General features: G+C 38.2%; 1 protein-coding gene across 7 annotated transcripts in view; it reads left to right on the forward strand.

Moving 5' to 3' along the window:
* Positions 1-27,883, forward strand: part of CUNH10orf67 (chromosome unknown C10orf67 homolog) — a 143,412-nt gene that overhangs the window by 76,527 nt on the left and 39,002 nt on the right. For 5 of the 7 annotated variants that reach the window (XR_006608105.1, XR_006608106.1, XM_013058925.2 and 2 more), the window contains 2 exons: positions 13,891-13,950; positions 14,598-14,777. Coding sequence is in view for 5 of the 7 variants with exons in the window: in XM_013058925.2 (XP_012914379.2) it covers positions 13,891-13,950; positions 14,598-14,777 (240 nt within the window). In the remaining 2 variants the exon portion in view is untranslated. The remainder of the gene's footprint in view (positions 1-13,890; positions 13,951-14,597; positions 14,778-27,883) is intronic. The other 2 variants (XM_045084972.1, XM_045084975.1) reach the window with 1 other exon arrangement.

The raw sequence follows: 27,883 nt of genomic DNA on the forward strand, positions 1-27,883 counted from the left end.
TGGGGTAAACTGGCAAATAAGCTAGGCAGTCCAACCAACTCCCAGAATAAAGGCAACAAAAAAATGTAGATGAAATAGTATAAACATCTTTATAAATAAAGCACCAAAGAATTGACAAGAGAGGGATTACCAGGTAAAATCAAATGTCAAGGGAGAAACATTAGGGAGAACTTAACATTCCAAACTGATCTTTCCCTTAGGGCATTCACCAGTCTGGGCAAACCAGAAACAGAAGTCACAGTGCTGGGCATGCTAGAATGTGTGTGTGTGTGTGTGTGTGTGTGTGTGTGTGAAGAGGTGGTCAGTAGTGAACTCCCATACTAGGCTAAGAACCAGTGACCTTTTCTGTGGGGTGAATGTAAACCAAAAGTAACTTAGCAGAAACAAAAAATACTATGGATTGGTCATTGTTATATGCCTCCCACTCTCATTTTTTGGAAGGAGAGGATCTCTAGAGGTGAGAAACAAAAAATACTATGGATTGGTCATTGTTATATGCCTCCCACTCTCCTTTTTTGGAAGGAGAGGATCTCTAGAGGTTATCCTATGTCCCACTATGGTGTGTTGACTGTGGGGGTTGGATAATCATCTCTTTAGTTCCTGCATCTTCAGGTCAAGATAGACTGTTCTCAAGGAGGGTTAGCTGCACCTGGACCAGATTTAGACAATGAGCTCTTGGCTTCATGCTGACACTGTAATGGAATGGGATTTTTGGAGGCTTGGGTGATTATGAGTGTGTTTTGCATATGGGTAAAAGTGTAAAATGTATGAGCCAGAAGGCAGATAAATGTAGAAAAAGCATTTGAGAGAGTCCAATATACATTTGTGATAAAACTCTTAGTGAGAAGCTCTTGGGTGGTGCGGTTGGTTAATTGTCCCATTCTTGATCTCCGTCCAGGACTTGATATCAGGATCGTGAGTTCAGGCACCATGTTGGGCTAGACATTGGTTGCGGACCCAACTTAAGAAAAAAAAAAGAAAAAAAAATATCTCAGTGAGATAGGAATAGAGCTTATAATGAGTATCTATAAAACATTTTAAACTACTGTCATGTTTCATGGGAAAAGGCTGAAGGCTAACGCCAGAAATGAGAGAAGAATTTCTGCTCTTCTGAGTGTTATATACAACTAATGAATCTTTGAACGCTACATCAAAACCTAATGATGTACTACATGTTGGCTAACTGAACATAAAAAAAATTATTTCTTCTCTTATCATTTCCATTCAACATTGTATTTTAGATCTCAACCAGTTTAATAATGTAAGAAAAAGAAATAAATGGTATCCAGATTAGAAAGGAAGAAGTAGAACTATTTTTACTACCGGATGACTTGATTGTCTATATAGGAAATCCTAAAGAATCTACAAAAAAGCCACTAGAATTAATAAGTGAACTTATCAAGGTCACAAAGATTAAGATACAAAAACAGTGTTTGTATACAAGCAATAAACAATGAAAAATGAAAATGTTTAAAAACACCACTATAATAGCATAAAAATATGAAATGCTTATGGATAAATTTGACAAAATCTGTACAAAACCATACAAACACTCCTGAGAGAAATTAAAGACTTAAATAGAAGGAGAAACATAGCATGTTCATTATTTAGAAGATATAAACTCCCAGTTATCTCCAAAATTATTTATAGATTCAGCACAATCCCAGTTAAAATCATAGCAGGCTTGTTTTTTGAACCAGCAACCTCCTCTAAAATTTATATGGAAATTCATGGACCTTCCATAGCTGAAATAATTTTGAAAAAGAACAAAGCTGAAGGACTCACACAACCTGCTTTCAAGACTTATTCTAGAGGCATAATAGTCAAGGTACAATGATGTTGGTGTAAGGATAAACATATACATTGGTGGAATGGAATAGAGACCCCAGAAATAAACCTAGTGGAACATATATGGCAAATTGATTTCTGACAAAGGTACCGAGTCAATTTAAGCAGGGAAGGATGATCTTTTCAAAAAAGGGTACTGGAACTCTTGGATAGTTATAAACCAAAAATGAATCTCAACTCTCACCTCACATCTCATGTAAAATTTAACTCACATGGACCATAAACCTAAATGTAATAGCTAAAACCACAGGATTTCTAGAATAAGGTGCAGAAGGGGATTTTGTATATGGGAAAAATGTAAAATGTTGGAGCGAGAAAGCAGATAGGTTTAGGAAAAACACATGAGAAACTCCAATATATATTTATGATGAAAACTCTCAGCACACTGGGAATAGACAGAGTTAAGGGGAAGTCTTGGTACAATTTTTTAAGTACCTAAAGCAGATTGAAACATAAAACATATCAAATATATGAGATACAGCTAAAGCCGTGCTGAGAAGGAAATATTGTTCCAAATGCTTACAAGAGAGAAGAGGAAGGTCTCAAATCAATAATCGAAGTTTCTACCTCAAGAAATTAGAAACAGAAGAGCAAAATAAACCCAAATCAACCAGAAAGGAAGGGAATAATAACAATTTTAGCAGAAATAAATGGAATCGAAAATAGGAAAACAACAGAGGAAATCAACAAAAATCTGTCTTTTGAAAATAAAACAATAAAATTGATAAACCTCTAGCATGACTAATAAATATGGAAAGAGATGGGTAAAACATACAAATCTCCAACTTTAAGAATAAAATAAGATACCACTATAGAACTTGTCATCTTTAAAAGAATAATGGATTCTTTGGAAAATTGGAAAGGATGAAATTGGAAAGGACGGATACCCAACTTTTGTATCGACATAGACAGGACTGGAGGAGATTATGCTGAGTGAAATAAATCAAGCAGAGAGAGTCAATTATCATATGGTTTCACTTACTTGTGGAGCATAAGGAATAACAAAGGAGACATTGGGTGAAGGAGAAAAGTGAGTTGGGGGAAATCAGAGGGGGAAAGGAACCATGAGAGACTGTGGACTCTGAGGAACAAACTGAGGGTTTTGGAGGGGAGAGGGGAGAGGGTTGGGAAGGCCTGATGGTGGGTATTATGAAGGAGGGCACGTATTGCATGGACCCCTGGGTGTAGTGCATAAACAATCTTGGAACACTGAAAAAATAAAAGAAAAAGAAAAAAGAATAATTGGGAAAACTACAAACAACTTTATGCTCATGAATTTCACAACTCAAAAAAAAAAAATGGAGCAATTCCTCAAAAACCAGTAACTACCAAAATTCAATCAAGATGAAATAGCATCTTGGGGCGCCTGGGTGGCTCAGTGGATTAGGCCGCTGCCTTCGGCTCAGGTCATGATCTCAGGGTCCTGGGATCGAGTCCCGCATCGGGCTCTCTGCTCAGCAGGGAGCCTGCTTCCCTCTCTCTCTCTGGCTGCCTCTCTGTCTACTTGTGATTTCTCTCTGTCAAATAAATAAATCTTAAAAAAAAAAAAAAGATGAAATAGCATCTTAAAAGTCATTAAACCATAAAAAATGAATTTGTAATTTATAAGCTCCTGAAAAATGAATTTGCAGAATGTCTGGATAGTTTCACTAGAGAATCTTACCAGACATTAAAGAATTAACACATTTTACACAATACATTTCAGAAAGTTAGAAGAGGCACAATCACTTTCCAGTGCATTATATGAGGCTAGTATTACCATGATACCAAAACCGTACAAAGACAGAAGGCAAAAAAGAAAACTAGAGCAATATCCTGCGTGAATTTAGGTGCAAAAATGCTCAAAAAATATTAACAAATTGAGACCTGCTATGTATAAAAATTATATATTATGACCAACTGGGATTTATTCATGATATGAAAGTCTAGTTCAACTTTTAAAAATAAATCAATAAAATTCATAAGAACAGGCTAATAAAGACAAGCACAGAATCATATCAATTAATGGAGAAAAACCATTTGAAAAAAATCCAACACCCATTTATGAAAAAAAACTCAGCAATCTAGGAAAGGAAAGGAACTTCCTCAAATTGATGGAAAGCATGTGCCAAAAAAAATTCTTTATCCTACATCAGACTCGAAAGACTGAATATTTTCCTTCTAAAAATCAACTGCCTTTCTGTGTGTTAGGAATGAACATATGAAAACAAAACTTAAAAGTACAGTGTGATTTGTGCTTGCTCCAAAGGAAACATAAATAGATATAAAGTTTACCAAACATGTTTAGGTTCTTTATGTTGGTAATTACAAAATGCTAATGAAAGAAATCAAAGACTCAAGTAAATGACATACTGTGTTCATGGATTGGACAACCCAACGTAGTATAGATGTCAGTTCTCCCCCAAACTGAGTTCTAGTTTAATGCCTTCTATCAAAATCCCAGCTAAGTGTTTTTGCTGACATAAACAGTTTTATTCTAAAGATAAAGCCCTAGAATACCTAAAACGATCTTGAAAAAGAAGAATAAATTACAAGGATTCACTTTATCTGATGTTAAGTTTTCTTATATAGCTATAGTAATCAAAGAACTATGGTATTTGTAGAGGTCTAGACCCATGAATGGAGCAGAACAGTGAACCCAGAAGTAGATCCACACAAATATGTTCAACTGATTTTTTTGGACATAAATGTAGAAGCAGTCTACTGGTGGAGGGATAGCCTTTTTCAACATTTGATGGAGGAGTAATTGGACATCTGTAGCCTCCAAAAATGGACCTCATGTAAACATTGTATCTACCACAAAGAATAATTCAAAATGGATCATAGACTTAAATGAAAAATATAAACCATAAACATGGGCGGGGGACGAAGAGAAAATCTTTGGGATCTAAAGTTAAGCAAAGAGTTCTTAGTCTTGATATCAAAAGCACAACTCATAGAAGGAAAGATTGATAGCTTGGACTCTGTCCTATATTAATATACACAGGCTGCTATGACAAAATAATATAGATCATGTGGCTTAAGCAACAAGCATTTATTTCTCTCAGTTCTGGAGGCTGGGAAGTTCAAGATCAAGAGCCAGCAGATTTGAACTGTTTAGTGAGAGCCTGCTTCCTGGATTACAGACAGACATTTTCTCCCAGTGTACTCGCTTGACCTTTCTTCAGTGGTACATGTAAAGTGTTCAGTAAGTGGGGAAGGAGGAGGTGACCGAGAGAGCAAGAGTTAGAGCCGTCTAGCTCTCTGTCTCCCTCTTCTTATAAGGGAATCAATCCCATCATGGGGGTGTAATACTCTTATGATCTAATCTAAATTTAATTACTTCCCCCAGGCTCCACTTTCTAATACCATCACATTGAGGATTCCTCATATGAATTTTGCAGGGACACAAAGATTCAGTCCATAAGACACCTCATCAAAATTAAAAGCTTTTCTCCATGAAAGCACCATGAAGCAGGTGAAAGACAAGCTACAGACTTAGAGGAAAGATTTGCAAACCACATATCTCACAAAAGACTAACCACCAAGGTAAATAAAGACCTCTCAAAACTCAACAATAGAAAAAAAAAATCCGACTAGAAAAAGATCAAAGGACATGACCAGACATTTTATTGAAGTGGCACATAAGAAAATGTTCAATATTATGAATCATAGGGGAAATACAAAATATAACAACTCTGACATATCACCATAGACCTATCAGACAGTTTTTAAAATTTTTAAAAAGTGGTGACAACACTAAAACCTGGCAAGAGGGAGAGAAACTGGATAACTAGGAAAGCAGTTTGATGGTTTCTTTAAAAACTAACCATGCAATTACAATATAACCCAGCAATTGCACTCTTAGACATTTTCCCAGAGAAATCAAAACACAAACCAAAATAACTGCACCCAAATGTTCAAAATAGTTTTATTCACAATAGTCAAAACCAGAAAGCAACCTATGTATCCTTAAACGTGTGGAGGGTTAAACTGTGGGGTACCCATACTCAGAATACTGTTGAGCAACAAAAAGGAATGAACTAATGGTACAGCACCTACTTGGGACAAATCTCAGAGGCATTATGCAGAATGAAACAAGTGATTCCAAAAGGCTATACATCATTTGATTCATTTCTAGAACACTCTTTTAAAAATTCCAGTATATTTAACATAGAGTGTTACAGGTGTACAATACAGTTATATAACACTTTTGAGAGGATAACATTTTAGAAATGGAGAACAAATTAGTGGTTTCCAGGGTTGGGGATGAGGAGAGGGGCACAGTAAGGGAGGTGGGGTGTTACAAAAGGGCAGCAGATCAGGGCAAAGATGCTATATGTTCACTGTGGTGGTGGAGACAATCCTACACAACTGCTATGACTGACACATACAAATGCATACTAGGGAAATCTCAGTAAGATTGATGGGTTGTATCAATGTCCATATCCTGGTCATGATAGTGCACTACAGTTTTGTAAGATGTTAACATTAGGGAAAGAAGGTAAAGAGTATTATACACTCTTGCTGCATTCTCGTGTTCATTGCATGAGAATTGTAAGTATTTCAAAGTAAAATTCCATTTTAAAATTGAGGGTTTTTTTTTTAAGATTTTTATTTATTTATTTGACAGAGAGAAATCACAAGTAGATGGAGAGGCAGGCAGAGAGAGAAAGAGAGGGAAGCAGGCTCCCTGCTGAGCAGAGAGCCCGATGCGGTACTCGATCCCAGGACCCTGAGATCATGACCTGAGCCAAAGGCAGCAGCTTAACCCACTGAGCCACCCAGGCGCCAAAAAAAATTGAGGGTTTTTTTAAAAAATTATTATTACTAGTGAGAAAGCGCAGAGAAACTAGGTAACTAGAGAGGTTCTTCAAAACTAAACATACATTACAGAAATTGTGTCTTGGATGCCAGTCTTTTGCCAGATATATGTTTTTAAATATTTTCTCCCCAGTTATGGCTTTTCTGTCCATTTGCTTAACAGTATGTTTTGGTGGAAAAATATTTTTTTTTCTTAAAGTCTAATTTATCAGTTATTTTCCTTTATGGATATTGCTTTATGTATGGTTAGAAACCTTGCCAACCCTAAAGTCAAGAAGATATTCTTGTATGTTTTCTTCTTAAAAAAAAAAAAAAAACCCAAGACACCTCATCTTTAGATGTATGATCTATGTATATTTTTAAAGATGTATTTATTTATTTGAGACAGAGAAAAAGAGAGCAAGTGTGGGGAGGGGCAGAGAGAGAGGGAAAGAGACTTCTCAAGCCGACTCCCACTGAGCATGGAGCCAGAAGCAGGGCTCCATCCCTGGACCCTGAGATCATGACCTGAGCCTAAATCAAGAGCCAGCACCTTAACCAACTGAGCCACCCAGGCAACCCAGGTGTATGAACTATATTAAATCAATTTTTGTGGAAGGTGTGGCATAAGGGTCAAATTTCATACTTTTTCCCAGTTAGATATCCACTTGTTCCAGCAATATTTATTGAAAACTTTTTTCCTCCATTGGATTGATTGCTCTGGAAACTTTGTTGAAAATTAGCCAGATATATTCTGGGGCTCTCTATTCTGTTGTAATGATTTGTTGATCCTTAAGCTAGTACTACACTATGTTACACTATGTTAATTTCTGTGGCTTTATAATAGGTCTTGAAAACAAGTAACAGTAAGTCCTCTGCCTTTGTTCTTTTTCAGTCATTTCAAAAATTCTAAATTCCCTGTATTTTCGTACCCATTTTAGAAAAAACTTGTCCACTTAAAAAAAATAAGTGTGTCTTATGATTTGGATTCTGGTATATATTTACAGATAAATTCAAGGAGAATTACAAGCAGAAGGGATGTGGGGTTTAATTCTAGGACCCCAAGATCATGACATATGAACATCTACTAGACTGAATTATCCTACCCACGAGCATAGTACACATCTCTATTGAGGTTTTTCTTTGTTTTTGTTACCAGTATGTTGTCCTCTTCCATGTAGATGTTTTTGCACATCTTTTGTTAAATTTATTCCCAAGTATTTAATCATTTTTTAAAATATATTATTTATTTATTCATTTGACAGAGATCACAAGTAGGCAGAGAGGCAGGCAGAAAGAGAGGAGGAAGCAGGCTCCCCTCTGAGCAGACAGCCCAACACGGGGCTCAATCCCAGGACGCTGGGATCAAGACCCAAACCAAAGGCAGAGACCCCAACCCACTGAGCCACCCAGGGACCCGTATTTTATCATTTTTTTTTTTAAAGATTTTATTTATTTATTTTACAGAGAGAAATCACAAGTAGATGGAGAGGCAGGCAGAGAGAGAGAGAGGGGGGGAAGCAGGCTCCCTGCTGAGCAGAGAGCCCGATGCGGGGCTCGATCCCAGGACCCTGAGATCATGACCTGAGCCGAAGGCAGCGGCTTAACCCACTGAGCCACCCAGGCGCCCCTCGTATTTTATCATTTTTGATGCTATTTGAAATAGAGCTGTTTTTAGGTTTTATTTCCAATTGTTTGGTACTGGTATATAAAAATACAATCGATTTTATAATTTTTTAAAATTAGCCAATTAGGGATGCCTGGATGGCTCAGTCAGTTAAGCATCTGGCTCTAGATCTCAGCTAAGGTCTTGATCTCAGGGTTATGAGTTCAAGCCCTGTGCTGGGCTCCATGTTGGGCGTGGAGCCTACTTAAGAAAAAAATCAGGTAATTAACTTGGATTCAAACTGCAAGCTCTGTCTCACATGCAATAACTTTGTATTCTCCAACCTTGTTAGATTCACTTAATAGTTTCAATAATAATTTCATAAATTTCTTCAAATGTAAAGAATCTGTAGATTATTGATATGTGAACAATCAGGTCTTCTGTAAATAGAGACAGTTTTACTTTGTTTCTGATCTTTGTACCTCATTTCTTTTTAGTGCTTTTTTTTTCAGGATTTTATTTATCTGAGAGAGAGAAAGAGCATGAGTTGTGGGGAGGGGCAGAGAAAGAGGGACAAGCAGAAGGGATGTGGGGTTTAATTCTAGGACCCCGAGATCATGACCGAGCCAAAGGCAGACGCTTAACTGATCTAGCCACCCAGACACCCTCTTTAATGTTTTATAACTATGTTTAGGACTTGCAATATAGTGTTATGTAACAGTGGTGAGAAGAAGCGTTCTTGCCTCTTTCCTAGACTTAGAGGGGGCAAACTTTAGTATGTCATCATTAAGTATGATTTGGCTCTAAGTTTCTCATAGCAGTCATCTGTCAGGTTGAGGAAGTTTCCTTTTATTCGTAGTTTTCTGAGAGCGTCTTTCATGAACGGCTGTTGAATTTTGTCAAATGCTTTTTTTCCGCAGCTATTGAAATGACAATATTTTTTCCTCTTTATCCTGTAATCTGGTGAAATACTTTGGTTTGTGAATGTTGAAGCAGTTTTGCATTCTTGAGATAAAACCCTCTTTGTTATGACCTTTCCTACATTTTATACAGTGCCGCATTCAATTTGTTAGTAGTATGTTGAGGACTTTTGAATCTATGTTCATAAGGGACATTGATCCCTAAATGTTCTTTCTTTGGGTATATGTCTGTTTTTTGGGTTTTGGTGTTATACTGGCTTCATAAAATGACTTGAGAAATATGTCTTCTCCATCTTCTGAAAACAATTTTAGTGGTGTTAGTAAAAAGATTTCTGTTACTTCTTTCGTAAATGTTTGAAGACTTCACCATTGAAACTCTCTGAGCCTAGAGTTTTCTTTATGCAAAAGTTTTTTTTTAAGATTTTATTTATTTATTTGACAAACAGAGATCACAAGTAGGCAGAGAGGCAGGCGGGGGGTGGGAGAGGAAGCAGGCTCCCTGCTGAGCAGAGAGCCTGATGCAGGGCTTGATCCCAGGACCCTGAGACCATGACCTGAGCTGAAGGCAGAGGCTCTAACCCACTGAGTCACCCAGGTGCCCCTATGCAAAAGTTTTTGATAGTGGATTTATTTTCTTTAATAGCTATAGAGCTATTCACATTTTCTATGTCATTTTGTTTTGTTGTATTATTCAATCTATCCATTTAATTGTTGGTATGAGGTTATAACATTCTCATATTATCCCTCTAGTATCTATAGGATCTGAAATAATGAATCCTCTTTTATTCCTGATATTAGTAAATTATGTTCTTGATCAGTCTAGTGGGGTTTTTTTTGTTTTGTTTTGTTTTAAAGATTTTATTTATTTATTTGACAGACAGAGATCGCAAGTAGGCAGAGAGGCAGGCACAGAGACAGGAGGAAGCAAGCTCCCTACTGAGCAGAGAGCCCGATGCAGGGCTCAATCCCAGGACCCCAGGATCATGACCTGAGCCGAAGGCAGAGGCTTATCCCACTAAGCCACCCAGGTGCCCCTCTAGTTGGGGTTTTGCTGATTTTTTCAAGAAATCGTTTTGGCTCTATTTTCTCTATTTTTTTTCTTTTTTATTTCATTGATATCTGCCCTGATTTTTGTCCTTTTCTCCCCTCTATTTACTTTTGTTTACTTTGCTCTTTCTCTCTCTCTCTCTCTCTCTTTTTTTTTTTTTTTTAACCTTCTTAGGGTGGAACTTGAGGTCATTTATCTCAGGCCTTTCATTATTTTTAATTGAGCATTTAAAACTATTAATCTCCCTCTGAGCAGCATCCTACACATTTTGGTATCCTCGCTGAGCAGAGAGCCTAATGTGGGGCTCGATCCCAGGGCCCTGAGATCATGACCTGAGCCAAAGGCAGAGGCTTTAACCCACTGAGCCATCCAGGCGCCCCCACACCCATGTGTTTTAAAGCTCTGTTAATAGATGCATTTGCATTTATAAGTATTATGTCTTCCCATGAATTGACCCTTTAATCATTATAAAATGTCCCTCTTTATCTCTAGTAATTCTGATCCCGAAATGTGCTATACATGTTATGTATAAATGTAGCACCTCCAATCTTCTTATGTTTGCATTGCATTTTTTTCTAATACATGTATGTATTTTCAACCTCTCTGTATATTTATACTTAAAGTGCTTATGTTATAGACCGTGAATAATTGGGTCTTGCTGTTTTATACATTCTTCCTATTTCTGCATTTTATCTAGTCTGTTCACTTTATCAACACTCTGTTATTATCGATAGGGTTAGATTTAGGTCTGCCATTTTTAAATTTGTTTTCTATATGTCCCCTCTGGGTTTTTCATTGTTCTTTCCTCTATTCTCTCTCTCTCTCTTTGTTTTCTTTTTTTTGGCTGTCCTTTTACTATATTTTAGAATTCCAATATATTTTATTATCTTTTTAAAAAGATTTTATTTATTTATTTGAGAGAGAGTGAGAGAGAGAGAAGGAGCAGGGGGAGGAGTGGAAGAAGAGGGAGAAGCAGACTCCCACTGAGCAGGGAGCCTGATCTGGGGCTTGATCCCAGGACTCTGGGATCATGACCTGAGCCAAAGACAGATGCTCACTGAATAAGCCACCCAGGTGCCCCCAATTTATTTATTATTATTTTGGCTTCTTGTCTATATTTTCGTGGTTGCTTTAGCAATTATAATTTATATCCTTAACTTTTTGTAGTTTACTTAATTTTGGCAGTTTCACTTGAAATATAGAAACATTAAAATATATATGTTTGTTTATATAGATTTATTTCTTCATTCTTCAAATTAAAGTTTTTTTATTTACATCAATATTACATTTTTTTGCTTTAAGCATTTATATGTATTTGAAAGAAATTAAGACAATATAGTCTTACATCTTGACCATTTCTGATGCTCTACATTCCTTCCTAAAGTTGGGAAGTTCTCCCTGGGATCATTTTTCTTCAGTCTGAGTAGCTTCCTTTAATGTTTCTTATAGGTCAGAACTGCTAGGGATGCAACCCTTCTGTTTTTCCTTTATCTGAGAGTAGCTTTCAGATACTTCAATCTTGAAAATTATTATTCTGTTGGTACAGAATTCCGAGTTAACAGTGTTTGTTTTTCTTTTATTCTTACAGCACTTTTCAGAGACCTCATTCCACTATTTTTGAGCTACCATCTCAGCATCAGTCTGTGTTAATAGTCTTTTTGCACAAGAATAGATCAGCAACATAAAATTGTATTTTGAGTATTTTTGGATTTTACAGGCATTATGAACATTGGGTGTTATTTCTTAAAAATCAGCCAATTAAGGATGCCTGGGTGGCTCAGTTGGTTAAGCATCTGGCCCTGGATCTCAGGGCCAGATTATATTATTATATATATATATATATATATATATATATATATATATATATGAATGATATGAGTTCAAGCCCTGCATTGGGCTCTATGTTGGACATGGAGCCTACTTAAAAAAAAAAAAAAAATCAGGTAATTAATTTGGATTCAGACTGCAAGCCCTGCCTCCCATGCCGTGGATGGCAGCTCAAATCTTAATTCAATCTTTGAGCTTTATTTTCACGGCCAAGCATGATTTAGCCATCTGCCAGAGATTTGGGAAAAATTTGCACACAAAGTTGGGGGCTCTGCAGTCTGGCTTTCCTTGGGACTTCCTTGCCTTGGGACTTTCACTGGCAATGATTGCCCTGAACTCTGTCTTCAGCAACCCTGAAAGGCTGCAGGTTTTCCATCATAGTTTTAGACAGGCTTGGCACTACTATTAAGTTAAAAGCCATTGTCTTCAGTTAATTTTGTTTTACATAGATTTTTTCTGGAGTTTGTAGTTGTTATCGGTGGGAAGGTTGGTTTCATAGGAGCTACTCAACCATGACCAGAAACATGACTCCCCTCAAATTATGACTTCATACAATAAATATTTGTCACACCATACCCCCCCCAACACTTAAAATTATTCATTGGTGTTCCATTGCATTTAAAGTAAAATAGAAGCTTTGCACTTCTCCTTGATGTTAACAGACCCATCAGTTACTATCTCCCCAGTCTTCAAAATTCCATGAGGTGAGGCAGACCTGCTTTCTATTGAATTCTGCTCTATCTGTAGATGAGACATATTTTTGAAAATAGTTATTCCAGTGAGATTAATGATTAGAGGTGTATCTCATCATTGTTTAATTGCATAAGATTAGCCGGAATTAGAATCCCTGGCATTAGTTATAGATTCACGTGATAAAAAAAAAGCTTGATAATATTGAAGCATGCATTAATAATATATTTTTTGCTTCGCGCAACAAGATGGATGGACCTTAAGGAAATGATACAAAGTGAAGTGAGTCAGAGGAAGACGAATACCGTATAATCTCACTTACATGTGGAATGTAAAAAAATGAAAACATGAACTTAGAGAGAATGAATTGGTGGTTTCCAAAGATAGGATGGAAAGTGGATGAAATAGGTGAAGCTGGTCAAAAGGTACAAATTTCCAGCTATAAAATAGATAAGTCACAGGAATGTAATGTATAACATGATGACCATAGTTAGTAATATCTTATTATACATTTGAAAGTTGCTAAGAGAGTAAATCTCCAAAGTTTCTATCACAAGAAAAAATTATAACTGTGTGGTAGTGGATATTAGCTAGATTCATTGTGGCCATCATTTTATAGTATATACAAATTTTGAATTATTATGTTATAGACCTGAAACTAATATAATATTCTATATTGGTTATATCTCAATTTTATATATATATGATAAAAAGCCTTTTATGCCTGGAAACTAGAACTGATTCTTTAAATCAAAATTTCATCATTACATTATTGAATTCTGGATATTGAATTATCTGAAATTATTCTAAAACTTTTATAAGACCGGGTATTTATAGCTATCATAATAATACATGGAACAAATTATTACCATTAAAGCAAACAATCTATGTTTCTCTATAATCTCTATTATGCTTAAAGCAATGAACAAATGCTAATGACTTTGAACATTTACAGTTTTCTTTTTGTTCACTTCTTTTAAGTGCCTTTTCTGGGTACAAATTACTTTTCTAATTCATATGCACCATTATAACTTATGTTCTCATAATAGTGTTAGCAGTTAAGTGGTATACCATTCTATTCTTTCATTGCTTGAGGAAGTTTTATAGAAAATTCTTTTTAATTAATCTTTGCAAATGATAACAAATGATATGCACCTTCAATTTCATAGATTAATAAACAGAAGGAGGACATGGAAGGGAGGAAGAAGTTGGGCAGTATAGGCAGCAAGGTTTGCATTTAAATTTAAATTCTTTTATCTTCTTTTATTCTATGTGAGCCTTATTTTGACATCTGGGTTGAAGAAGGCATACATACCCTACTGAGAATTTTCACTTTCCAAGATCTGAGTTTGAAGGAGAACATGCTTTAAAGTGTGGATGGGAGCCCAGCAGCCTGATGGCTGAGCTCAATGAGAGGGGTATAAGCCAACAAGAACGCACACCTGGCTGAAGGAATGGGAAATGCGTCCTGGTACACGGAGCCATAGGTTCATGCCCTATCTCTTCAGATTCCTGTCCCTTCACTCCCACCTTCAATTCTCCTAGCTTTATACAAATAAGATACAGACCTCAAGCTGTCCCATTACCCTACTCCTCAACACTCCTACCTTTCCAGGTGCTTCCAGAAAACACTGATCTGTTGGTACGTTTTTCTTGGTGCAGTGGCATCAGCGGGAGGACAGGAAAAACAGACCCAGCCTGCACACTGTATCAGGCCAAAAGGGAGTGTGGGACTGGGAAAAGGACCAGACCCATGCTCTTTGGGACTGAAAATTTCACCCTGCAATGCCAGTTCATGGGAGGAAAAGAAAGGGAGGGACACAAATCTGAAGAACGAAGTGAGAATCAACCAAGCCATTTCTTTTTTGTGTGCCAGAGCCTGAAATTACTCAAGGGGAAAGAGACTTCCCTGTCTCCGTGGCCCTCACAGCCCAGGATTCCATCCAGAGCCAGAGCCGGTTCAAGACCACACTCACCCTCCATCAGTACATCAGTGACTATGAAGACCAAGAAAGTTAAGACTCCAAAGAAATCTGCAAAGGAAGAGCAGCCTTTGGTAAGAATGGCTTCTGTGACCACACCTGCGTCCACACAGGGGCCACTCACTGTCCTCTTAACACTGTTGCAAGCTCACGTCCCCCATGAGCAAGGCTGATGGTCTCCTGCACTGGATGCCCCCTACTACTCTGGGCGGGGGTGTGTGGCTACTCTTTCTACATGGTGTTCTCATTGGACCCCTTGACTGCCCAAGAGGATGCCACCATTATCCTCAACGTGGTCCTTTATTTAACTTAGTTGCTAAGGCTCAGTGGGTCTCTATTAGCAAGCTAGAAAAGCCACATTCCAAGCACAGTCTTGGGCATATAATTTCTAACTCTGTCCTTGCCTAATACCTGTCTGAAGCTTACTAAAAATGCCCTGGAGTCCATGCAGCTGTATAGTCCTTTTGCTCCTAGTATTCTAAGTTGACAGACAAATGGATTAACTCACACCAACAGAGACAGGTGTGCATGAAGGATGTGCTGTTACTCTCCTAATCCACCATCCCCCCAACCAAATAAGCAGAATTGACTTTACCAGACCCAAGGCTGTACTACTGATTTGTATAAAAGAGCATGTTACAAAATAGTTCTGTGTTGTTCAACTCAGTGTCGGCTTAGTGTGTGGACACTGCTGAAATGAGATGTTTAGCATGCAGTTCTTGGGAAGTTTGTGTTTATTTGTTTTTTGTGTGTGTTTATGGAGTTTGTTTTTTTGTTTTTTGCTCACAAAAAACAAACAAGCAAACAAACACCCCAGCCCCATGCCCGAATACGCGATGTTGGCGGCTGACCCGAGAGGATAGATCAGCCAGATTAGGTAAGGGCTCTAGTCTAAGCCTTGGATTTAGGAAGCATGCGGCTGAGGCTGTGTCCTCTTCCAGAAGGCTCCATTGACTGCCATGAAATCAAGTCCTTTGGTGGTAGGGGGTGGGCAGAGTCTGTGGTCTGAGGCTCTGAGAAGACGGCAGGAGGACTGTTGAGCAGGGTCTATAGGAACCTCTAACCCCAGGACCGCAGCAGCAGGAGGAGCTGCCCTGGTCCCTGCAGCAAGTCCAAGGCCCTAACTAAACCCTCCGGTTGCAGATAAGAAACAACAGGGTCCTCAATTTCCAGTTGAGATAGAGCTTCCAAGTTCACAGGCATGAGGGGCGGCAATAACCACTTGTTCTCCCCCACAGAAGATGCACGGGGAAGGAGAGATGTGGGCAGACAGGATGGCTCACGAGCCTCAGTTCAGTGGGATGTCAGGGCCATATCTCTCCTTCTAACTGTACTGATTGTTATTTTGATGTTGCCAAAGCCTAACAGTGTGTCTTGTTGGCTGAAGAGACTCATAAGTTAATGTGTAACCATAAGTAAAAATTAGACCAGGGGTTGGGGGGAGGTGACGTCAGCTGGTGTTTACATATTTATATGAATTGACTCGATTTTAAAGTGAAATACCTTTTTCTAGTTCACTACTATTACTATCATATGAACTTTTGTAGTTCACAATTTGATGGTAAGAATCCCCTGTTTCACCTTTCCATGTGGTACAGTCCTCACTGCAGACTAACCTGATCTAATATGCACACTGACTTTAATTTTCCTCTTTTTCTCTTTTATATCTTTCATTATAGTGAGGTAACTGGACTTCTTAAAAACTGTCTTTAAAGGGCTTTGTAACATTATCGCATGTAAATGACCAAACACAGAGCTTGCCGAAGGAACTTTTTACATCAGTCATTTATCTTATCTAATTAATCATACTTATTTTTTGAAATCTGTGTCATTCGGTGGGAACGGCACACGTGCTTCACACAGTGGGGTACACAGTGATAAACTGAGTGTTTAGCCAGTCTGAAAAGCATGATAGGAACATCGCTGTTTGATTTCTATTTATGAAAGATTTCACAACATGAAATTTGTATTTGTACAGCGTTTTGTGTAAAGTTTATTTTTTGATATCTGGGAAACATTTCAAATACTAAGGTTTCACATAACAAGGTTAGATTGGATTCCCAGGGCTTTTGCCCCTCCCCCTCCTTGGATAATTAGTTAATTAAGGTTGCACCCAGTAACTCTGGGCTTCCACGGGGTAACCAGGTCTATGCTGACAGAACATATGGTATATGCTTAGATCTGCAGAAAGCATCAGGACCCTCTGTGTGGGAAGTGGGACATGGACAAGCCAATCATGTTCCTATTCTTAAAGTTCAACTAATACAAAGCAATTGGTACAGCATAGGACTTCAGTGAAAACTCTAGAATATGATTCTTCTTTTTAACATTTAAAAATTGTCAGGTGAAATATTTTTTTGCAATGGTTTTGCAAGTATCTTATTCACCTTGCAAGCTAGTAACTTAATAAAAAAAGTTAGTATAGGATAGAGAATGATCGTTCTAGATCTCTTGTATTACAGGCTAGGTAGGTGAGGAAAAAAATCTTTCTTTCTTGAAATTGACCATTGCTCTCCTATGCAACCCTCTTACTTGATTAAATTGCACACGAAGTTTAAAATGAACATCATCAGGGAAGAAAATAATAAAATCTGTTTATTGTTTCATTATTTCATGCTTTTTAACTCTGGCCTTGCTTGGTAGAGCAGGCAGTTAGGAGTTCTGCAGAGCAGTATGGGAAAGCCAGCATTTGGCTCATTCTGGATCTGGCCACACTGGGTGGCTGTTTAATACAGAGAAAAGATCTCCTGCGCATGTGCCTGGTCTTGGAGGTTGCCAAAAGATACTCACTGTGTTTTGGTAGATTTTGTTGACACAGAAGAATTTTCCTTACTGTACTAGATCTTTCTTTTATCAAATAACTTTAAAAGGTAGAGATTATTAAAACCATATACTCTACTTATTTATTTCAAAATCATATTCTTCATTTACCACTAAAAAGAATTCATCTTTAGATTCTGTTCTCAGAGACCAAAATTGGCAAGCTGAGTGATATTATATTTAGAAGTCAACTGAAAGTGGCTTTTGCTTTCTACAGTAGCTTCTTCTGAGTAGTTCAATGATACGTACTTTCAGTGGATTTGGAAGTGAAAATATTTCAGTGAAAGTCGTATTCAGCATTTGTTGCACAAATGAAAAATGTTTTTTATTAAGAATCACATAATGGGCTTTATGCTTTGTCTTCTTGTAGTGTTCTTGGGGAACGGTGATAGCATTTTATTTGTAGTTTGTTGATACTTCAGTATAAATTAAGGACCTAAGATACAGTTGTGGGAATCGGGAAAAGATAGATTTGAGATTGGTATCAATTTCTGTTCTTCCCTAGTTACTCTCAGCCAGTGGCAGTTGCTAGGTCCTGACCACATGTATCACCCTGGAGGTTACAGAAGTGTGACATTCAGGTGCCCACAGAGCAGCCATCTTGCCCCCCTCCCCCCCACTGCACGTGTAGCTTTATTTTATTTGCTTGGGTTTCAACTGTGGGTTTCTCTCCAGTTCCCACTGGGAGCTGAGGCCAGTCTTGAACACCAGATTATTTAGCCAGAGTCGTGATACGGCCTAGACTTGGGTCTTACGTCCGTGAACATTTGACTTGCTGTTGCCCATTCTAACTGCCATTATTGCATGTACAAGTTCTGCTTCTTGGTGCCATGAATTCTGTCATAGAACTCACTACCATAGGACTACTTCAATATGATGCTGGCCAGAGTCAAGCCTGAGGTAGCTGCACCCCCCTGAACACTGGGATTAGACTATTGGCCACCCCCTTTGGATCTAACTCTACCAACATTTTAGTTTCTCTAGACCTGAGCACTTCAGGCCCAGTGTCCCCAGGTCCCAGCTTTGTCCTCATTCCCTGGGATAATTTTACAATACGTCATTTTTTTTCTTAAGGAATATAATTTCATGGAAGATGGTACTTGAACTTTTCTTCATTTAATATCCCTTTGTTTTCTTTTCCTGTAGTCTCTGCATGTTCATTAAAAAAACCCTGAACTGGGGTGCCTGGGTGGCTCAGTGGGTTAAAGCCTTCAGCTTTAACCTGCCTTCAGCTCAGGTCATGATCTCAGGGTCCTGGGATCGAGTCCCGCATCAGGCTTTCTGCTCAGCAGGGAGCCTGCTTCCTCCTCTCTCTGTCTGCCTGCCTCTCTGCCTGCTTGTGATCTCTGTCTGTCAAATAAATAAATAAATAAAATCTTAAAAAAACAAACCCTGAACTTATTAAAGTTACTCATTTTCCTTTATGTATTCATTTAGTACATATTGCTTTTAACTTGTATATCTGATCAACCTGAGATAACCAGTGATATTTCACTGAATTGATTTAATGGAACCAAACCCAAAGAGTTCTTTTTTAAATTTAATTTAATTTTTTTCCAGTGATCCATAATTCATTGTTTATACACCACACCCAGTGTTCCATGCAATATGTGACCTCCTTAATCCCACCACCAGGCTCAACCAACCCCTTACCCCCTCCCCTCCAAAACCCTCAGTTTGTTTCTCAGAGTCCACAGTCTCTCATGGTTTGTCTCTCCGTCCAATTTCCCCCAACTCACTTCTCCTTTCCATCTCCCCATGTCCTCTGTGTTATTCATTATGCTCCACACATAAGTGAAACCATATTATAATTGACTCTCTCTACTTGATTTATTTCACTCAGCATAATCTCCTCCAGTCCCGTCCATGTTGATACAACAGTTGGGTATTCATCCTTTCTGATGGAGGCATAATACTCCATAGTGTATATGGACCACATCTTCCTTATCCATTCGTCCGTTGAAGGGCATCTTGGTTCTTTCCACAGTTTGTCAACTGTGGCCATTGCTGCTATGAACATTGGGGTACAGTTGGCCCTTCTTTTCACTACATCTGTATCTTTGGGGTAAATACCCAGTAGTGAAATTGCAGGGTCATAGAGTAACTCTATTTTTAATTTCTTAAGGAATCTCCACACTATTTTCCAAAGTGGCTGCACCAACTTGCATTCCCAGCAACAGTGTTAGGAGGGCTCCCCTTTCTCCACATTCTCTCTAATACTTGTTGTTTACTGTCTTGTTAATTTTGGCCATTCTAACTGGTGTAAGGTGGTACCTCAAAGTGGTTTTGATTTAAATCTCCCTGATGGCTAATGAGGATGAACATTTTTTCATGTGTCTATTAGCCATTTGTATATCTTCTTTGGAGAAGTATCTGTTCATGTCTTCTGCCCATTTTTTAACATGATTATTTGTTTTATGTGTGTTGATTTTGAGGAGTTCTTTATAGATCTTGGATATCAGCCCTTTGTCTGTAGTGTCATTTACAAATACCTTCTCCCATTCCATGGGTTTCCTCTTTGTCTCGCTGACTGTTTCTTTTGCTGTGCTGAAGCTTTGATGAAGTCCCAAAAGTTCATTTTCACTTTTGTTTCCTTTGCCTCTGGAGACATGTCTTGAAAGAAGTTGCTGTGGCCAATGTTACTGTGTAACATTGGGTTACTGCGTATGTTCTCCTCTAGGATTTTGATAGATTCCTGCCTCATGTTGAGGTCTTTTATCCATTTCGAGTTAATCTTTGTGTATGGTGTAAGAGAATGGTCGAGTTTCATTCTTCTACACATAGCTGTGCAATTTTTCCAGCACCATTTTTTGAAGAGACTTTTTTTCCACTGTATATTTTTCCTTGCTTTGTCGAAGATTATTTGACCATAGAGTTTAGGGTCCATATCTGGCTTCTCTACTCTATTCCACTGGCCTATGTGTCTGTTTTTGTGCCAGTACCATGCTGTCTTGGTGATCACAGCTTTGTAGTAAAGCTTGAAATCAGGTAGCGTGATGCCCCTGGTTTTGTTTTTCTTTTTTAACATTTCCTTAGCAATTCGGGGTCTCTTCTGGTTCCACACAAATTTTAGGATTGTTTGTTCTAGCTCTAGCCTGATATGGGGCTCAATCCCAGAACCCAGTAGAATTTTGATTGGGATGGCATTGAAAGTATAGATTTTTCTAGGCAGTGTAGACATTTTAACAATGTTTATTCTTCCGATCCATGAACATGGAATGCTCTTCCATCTTTTTGTATCTTCTTCAATTTCTTTCATAAGTGTTCTATAGTTACTCGAGTACAGATCATTTACTTCTTTGGTTAGGTTTATTCCTGGGTATCTTATGGTTCTTGGTGCTATAGTAAATGGAATCAATTCTCTAATTTCCCTTTCTATATTGTCATTGTTAGTGTATAAGAAAGCAACTGATTTCTGTACATTGATTTTATATCCTGCCACATTACTGAATGGCTATATGAGTTCTAGTAGTTTGGAGGTGAAGTCTTTTGGGTTTTCCATATAATTTCCCTCGTCTTCTGTGAAGAGAGAGAGTTTGACTTCTTCTTTGCCAAATTGAATACCTTTTATTTCTTTTTGTTGTCTGATTGCTGTTACCAGGACTTCTAGTACTATGCTGAACAACAGTTGCAAGAGTGGACATCCTTCTCAAAGGGAAGGCTGTCAGCTTTTCCCCATTGAGGATAATATTTGCTGCCAAACCCAAAGAGTTCTTAAGGATTGTTAGGTTATGCAACTTTATTAGGGAATCAAGGTACAATTTTATTTAGAGTTTTAAAGACCTTACAAAGGATCTCCTTCACCAATTTCAATGTGGAATCCATCCCTCTGTTGGACTTGGTGGCTCACACATGAATAACATAACATAACATAACATAATATAACATAACGTGTAGTTACCTACAACAAATGCCATGAAGTGTTATGGAGTTCAGTGAATCCATTGGTTAAAAGTATACATATGGTGAGTGCACATTCAGTTTTATGCCATCAGAAATTTTTTTAAAGATTTATTTATTTTAGAGAGAGAAAGGGAGAGAGCATGAACAGGGTAGGGGCAGGCGGAAAGAAAGAGAGAGAATCCTCAAGCAGACTTCCCACTGAGCACAGAGCCTGATATGGGGCTCAATCCCAGAACCCAAAGATCATGCCCTGAGCTGAAACCAATAGTTGCTGCTTAACCAGCTGAGCCACCCACACTCTCCTCCGGCCAACAGAATTGATTGGCATGAGCCTGGACAGCCTAGATTGTAATTCTGGTTAAGATACATAACATTTCTGTTGGTTTACATGAAATAAGGCATGAACATATTTTTTAAGTTAATTGCTTATGTTAAAATTAAAAAGACTTTAATATAGAGTATTAGATTTTTGTACAACCATTGGAAGAGCTAGGACAATAAGTATCAGGAAAGCAACAACAACAAAAAGATTTCAGACTGAAGCACCTAAATAACTGATTGATAGGAGATCAATAAGAAGTCACTGCAATTTTTAGGAACCTTTGACAATTTCCTACCACATAGCTTAGTCTCAGTGGCAAAGATGGTGCTTCTTAAGTCTCTCCAAAAAGTCATTATGAAACTCATGACTGTCCATTCATCTTGCTTCAAATGCCCCTGGATAACCTTTCCCAATGTTCCCATCAAAAATACAGTCCTTGGAATTCCTCACATGTTGTGTCCTTTAAAAATTCTAAAGTTTAATATATTTTCATATAAAAAAGATATAATTTGTCATAGGACATTTGACACTTATACCATTTCTGGGCCTTTCATTTCTTAATCTTTTTTTAAAGTAGGCTCCACACCCAAAGTGTGGCCTGAACTCACAACCCTGAGATCAAGAGTTGCATGCTCTACCAATTAAGCCAGCCAGGCATTCCCCTGGAGCTTTCATTTATTCATGTAGATCTAAGCGATCTAAGCTTCCATCTGGTATCATAGTCCCTCTTCCTGAAGAACTTCCTTTTGCAGCTCTTAGAATGCAAGTCTGCTAGCAATGCATTCTCTCTCTGTTCCTTAATTGAGCTTCTTGAATTTGTGGTTTGATGTCTTTCATTTAACTCCTGCCTGTTATTTCCAATTATCTCTTTTGCCCCATTCTCTCTCCCTTCTCCTCTTAAGACTCCAGTTACACATATGTTAGACTGATACTGCCCCACATTCTTGGATGTTCTGCTCATCAATATTTTTTTCTAAAAATTTTATTTATTTATCTGACAGAGAGAGAGAGAGAGAGAGAGATGACAAGTAGGCAGACAGGCAGGCAGAGAGAGAGGGGGAAACAGGCTCCCCGTTGAGCAGAGAGGCCAGTGTGGGGCTTGATTCCATGACCCTGAGATCATGACCTGAGCTGAAGGCAGAGGTTTAACCCATTGAGCCACCCAGGTGCCCCTCATCAATTTTGAACTATTTTTTTCCTTTTTGTGTTTTAGTCAGGGGAATTTCTTTTGTCCTACCTTCAAATTGATGAGTCATCAGAGAAATTCTTCATTTTTTTTTTCATTTTTTAGAGATTTTATTTATTCATGAGAGAGAGACAGAGGTAGAGGCAGAGAGAGAAACAGGCTCCCCAAGGAGTAGGGAGCCTGATGCAGGACTCAATCCCAGGACCTGAGCCAAAAGCAGCTGCTTAACCATCTGAGACACCCAGGGGCCCAAATTCTTTATTTTTAGTGTTATCTTTTTCATTTCTAGTATTTCCATTTAACTCTTTATATATTTTTTCACCTTTATCCTGAAATTCATTATTTATTATCATCCCATGTTGTTAACCTTTTCTCCCAGCTTTTTTAACATTTCAATTATAGTTATTTATAGTTATATTAAAGTCCCCATCTGATAGTTCCAAGATCTGGGTCATCTTTGAACCTGGTTCCATTGATTTCTTTGTCTGCTGAAAACAGGTTCTTTTTTTCCTTGCCTTTTTTCTGTCTCAAAATTTTTGATTAAATACCAAACATCCTGTGTAGACTAGTAGAAATGGAAGTAAATAGTATTCATATCTGCAAAGGGCATTCCTCTTTTTATATCAGATTGTTATGGCAACGAGTTGAGCCAATCTAGCTACAAGTTGAATTGAGTTGAGTTTGGTGGTTGCTGTTGTTCTTCTTAAAGGACTGCAACCATGATACTCCTTTTGCAGTGGGTATGTGCTTGGAGTGGGAATGAGAGGAACAGAATGATTTTCTCTGTGAGCTGCTCCTCCCTTGACTTCCCGGAATCTGTCCACTGGTGCCACAGAGGAAGTCTTTCTCTATGTTCCTATCCCTCCCTCAGTAGTAGGCAGCTCTTGCTTGGTAATCCATAAGTAAAGAAGAGAAGGTTCTCTCTTGTTCTAATTCAGACCAGCCTTTGGGGAGTGCCGTGCACCTTGGCCTCAGACGTGGGCTTTCTCAGGACTCCTGCCCTTCCTGCCTGTGGTGCTCTACCTCTGCCTGTATCTGAAGCTGACCTTGGGCAGGAGTTTCCTGTCCCTCCTGCAACAGTAGAAACCTCCACTTGGTATTATTACAGACTCCAAGGCCCAAGACAATTGCTTACCAGGGAAGGAAAATGTTTCTTTTGTTTTTTCCCCTTACCATAATACGCCTTCACCAATGCCCTGGAAGCAAGAGGCTTTGCTGCCCTCCCCAGCAGCTGAAAGTTTTTCTTTCCTGGGAAGGAAAGCTCTGGGAGAAGTGGGTGGGACTTGGTGCCTCACACTTCTCCACTGATCACCTTCTTTGAGTCTGATTGACCAGAGAGTTTGCTTCCCCTCTCCCAGGGACTTAAGACTTTTCCTTCTATCTCAGGGAAGATACTTTTCCTCTTAGCATCTGCTGGTCCCTTCCTGAAGCCTGCACCATCAACAAGTGTCTTTGCCCTGCCCTCAATAACCCTCCTGAGCATCTGGTAGGAGACGGGATAAAAAGCTGAGAGTGAGTGTGAACTCCCCTTATAATATGTCCCCCCAGCTAGTTCAAACTGCTCTGTTAACCCATTCTTGCTCTTCAGTGGTTCCATACATTTTAGCTTATTTTTCTTACCTGCTTGTGTTGCAACTGGTGGGTGTTGCCTTTGCTATAGGTGAAACTGTGTATCATATCTCCCATTGGAAGGTCTTGCTCCTCTTTGGAATTCATGTTGCCTGGTTGTGACCTCGGTTCTCTGATGGGTCCCAGAAAGTCTGTAACTTTGTAGTCTATTGGGATTTTTCTAGTAATTAGTATGGCAGTGGCTTTTTTTCTTTTTAAGCATCCTATGTGGGATGCCAGAAGTCTGAATTTTTTTAAAATAAAATATTCATACTTATAGCAAATTTTCTCAATAAAGAAATGTCAAAGAAGAAAGTAAAGAAGAATCCTGCCACCCAGAGGTAATTATTAAAAACTCCTTGTGACCATCCTTTCAGACAAATCTTGATGCAGATTTGCACATACACCATTCAATGTATATAATAAATTTCATATGGTATTTTACTCCATGGAGCTTACATAATTTACTAAACCAACTTCTGTCAATTTAAGAGGGTCTTCCAGAGATATTGTTTCTATTCTTTGGCTATTATAATCAAGGGCTTCATCATCTTTAGTTGAGACATTTCCATCATGGAAGAGTTTTGAGTACAAATTTTTAAGATTAGTTTAATAGATGGTTTATATGTAAAGTCTAGGATGATCTAGAGCCAGGGGAGGAGGCCTCATCCACATAAACTTTTGTTCTGAGATTTGCATACAGCCTGGATCAGCCTGGATTCTGTAGGGCTTTGTAGCCCCATCATCTGCCAAGATGTCTGAAAGCCCCCTGGCAGACAGGAAGTGGCCCCTTGAGGCACATCAAATGGGCTTTGGGCTGATTCCAACGAAGACTTGTCCTATTTTTGAGAGAATTCCCTAGCTTAACAATATTGTTAGAAGAAAATTCACTGGATATATATGTAGATAAATGTTTTATTTTTACTTTTGGCCTATTCAGTGATTAATGCTAGCTTGCATACAATCTCATATTTTATTTCAATATTTCTAATTCCCTTCTCCTCTATAATTCCCCAGTTTTTTTTCTCCAAATTGTGAGCACACAGAGGTGCTGTGTGCTCAAGCACAGAGGTGCTTCTGCTCACACAGAAGAGAGGTTCTCCTCTCTTCATGGGCTTGTCATTCCCCCCACTCCTCTACCAACCAGCATGCACTGGGGCATACTAGTGTGTAAAAAATGGGTGTTTGGGTTAAAAAAAAAAAAGGAATGTCAATGTAAAAGTCAAGATTAATGAAATTTTAGGGGCAGAAGATGATCTTTCTTCATCATGAGATAGAAAGATTGTTTTGATAGTAATATATTTAATGGCTTAAAGGAGAGAGAGGCAAGAAGGCAGGAAAGCCCACAAAGGATGGCCAAAGTTTCAGAAGAGGGATGTTTGTGGAAATTAGGAGAAAGAAGAGAATGTAATGACTCCTTCGTGGACAAGAGAAGGAGAAAGTGGATCTGATAAGAACTATGGTTAATCTAATGGCGATTAATAAACAAAATTTCACATCTTCGTTATTACAAACCTTGCTGTTGATTTCTAATTTAGAAAGTTAGCATGTTTTTAACATGTTTTCAGTACTAAAAATGAAGAACAAACTTAAGAATTAAAATCTCTGTTATAAATGAACCTGATTTCTTAACTTTATGATTTTTTATTATATATATAAATTCAACAGAAAATGAGAACCACTTACAACAAATTATTTCTAATCACAATTTTTGGTTATTTTTATAATTATTCAATTTACATTTTCCTACTTAGGAAGTTATCTGCTTTTCTATTAATATTACCATTCATTTTCACCTCTATCTGTTGTTTAGCAGTCCAATGTTTGCACCTGTCAATGAAGCAGCCACATAAAGACGAGCGTGCGTATTCCAGAGAAAGTGGAATGTCAGCAGCTGACAAAACAAAATGACGGTTTAATGTGCACAGAGCCAGGATTCAATATAACATGCTCTAGTAGAGTTGAAAGTTCAACTTAAACTGGAGAGCAAACACTCTAGTCTACATGTGGTGCCTTTTTTTTTTTTTTAAAATGAAAAGAGAAGCTATCTTAGTCCTTGTAGGAGTATTGTCTTTTGGAGAGATTGAATAATTATTTGCTTTATAGAAGATACGGTATAGCAACAGTCTTATCTTTAGTTATTAAAGAGTTGATCATTATGTGAGAGGCAGGAAAAGGGAGCCTTGAAAAATTGGAACTCGTTTTTACTATATGTGAATGTAAACAGAGTCTTTTTGATAAACTTTCAATTATGGATATGACTTTGGATATAGTGAAGTAAATAAATACAAAGGTCTTTCTACATGGGAACTTATTTTCTTTTACCAGATCGCTTTCCTAACTTTTTGTGGATTACTTTTTAAAATTTGGGTTAATTTTTTCCCCATTAGCATACTGGCAAGTGCCCTCCAAAGCTTGGAATTCTTAACTCCAGTGATTTCCTCCGTCCATTGTTAACCGAATGGCAGTGAACACGCTCTGTACTTCTTGTGCCTGAGGGAGAGAGACGGTTCCAGGGGATTGTGCCCTTTGAGAACAAAGAAGTGGAAAGATTCTAAAAAGTGCACACCTCTGTCACTTTGGTCATCTTCACGGTTTTGAATCCATGGAAGGCTAACGATAACAATCACTTTCGGGTTTTGTTAGTGTTCCTGTATCTTAGGCTTTGTTTTTGTTTAGCTTCCTGTCACATGGGCCACGGGAAGACTGAGTCATGGTCCGTAGCAGTAGTTGGTGGTTTCTTCTAGGGAGTTTGAGATAGCATGTCAACAAGTAAAGGAGCATTTATTGGCCGCAAAGGGCTCTCCAGGACTGTGAGGACCGATGGAGTAGGAGTTAGAGTTTTGAGAACTAAAGTAAGAGCAATGGGTTAGGGTTCCAGGTTTGAAAATTCCCTATCAGCCAGGGATAAATCAGAACTGTAGTTCAGCCATACCTGGACACAGGCTTCATCCCTGACCTTCTGCTTTTCTCTCTCTGTAAATTGTATGAATGGCCTTGTCTAAGTGTTCAGCTTCAACTAAAATATTGGTGACTCCAAATTCTATGTTGAGGATTAACCCCGCTCCCAAATTCCAGGCCCTTGTCTCTGTTGCCTATTATATGTCATCATTTGAATGTGCCCTGGGTTTCTCAAACTCTAAGTATCTGAATCCAAACTTACCAAATTCTACTTCATTAAATAAGAAAAGAATACTAGCATACAAAATTGTCTCTACTTTGATTTTTTTTTCCTTGTCTTCATGAATGATACCATTGTCCATCTAGTTGCCCAAATAAGAAATTCTAGGCAGGTGCCTTCTCACTCAGAGTGCCCTAAGTTCTGCCTCTTTCAAAATGCC

Source organism: Mustela putorius, unplaced genomic scaffold (genome assembly GCF_011764305.1).
Source record: "Mustela putorius furo isolate JIRA1106 unplaced genomic scaffold, ASM1176430v1.1 tig00000827_pilon_pilon_pilon, whole genome shotgun sequence".
NCBI lineage: Eukaryota > Metazoa > Chordata > Mammalia > Carnivora > Mustelidae > Mustela > Mustela putorius.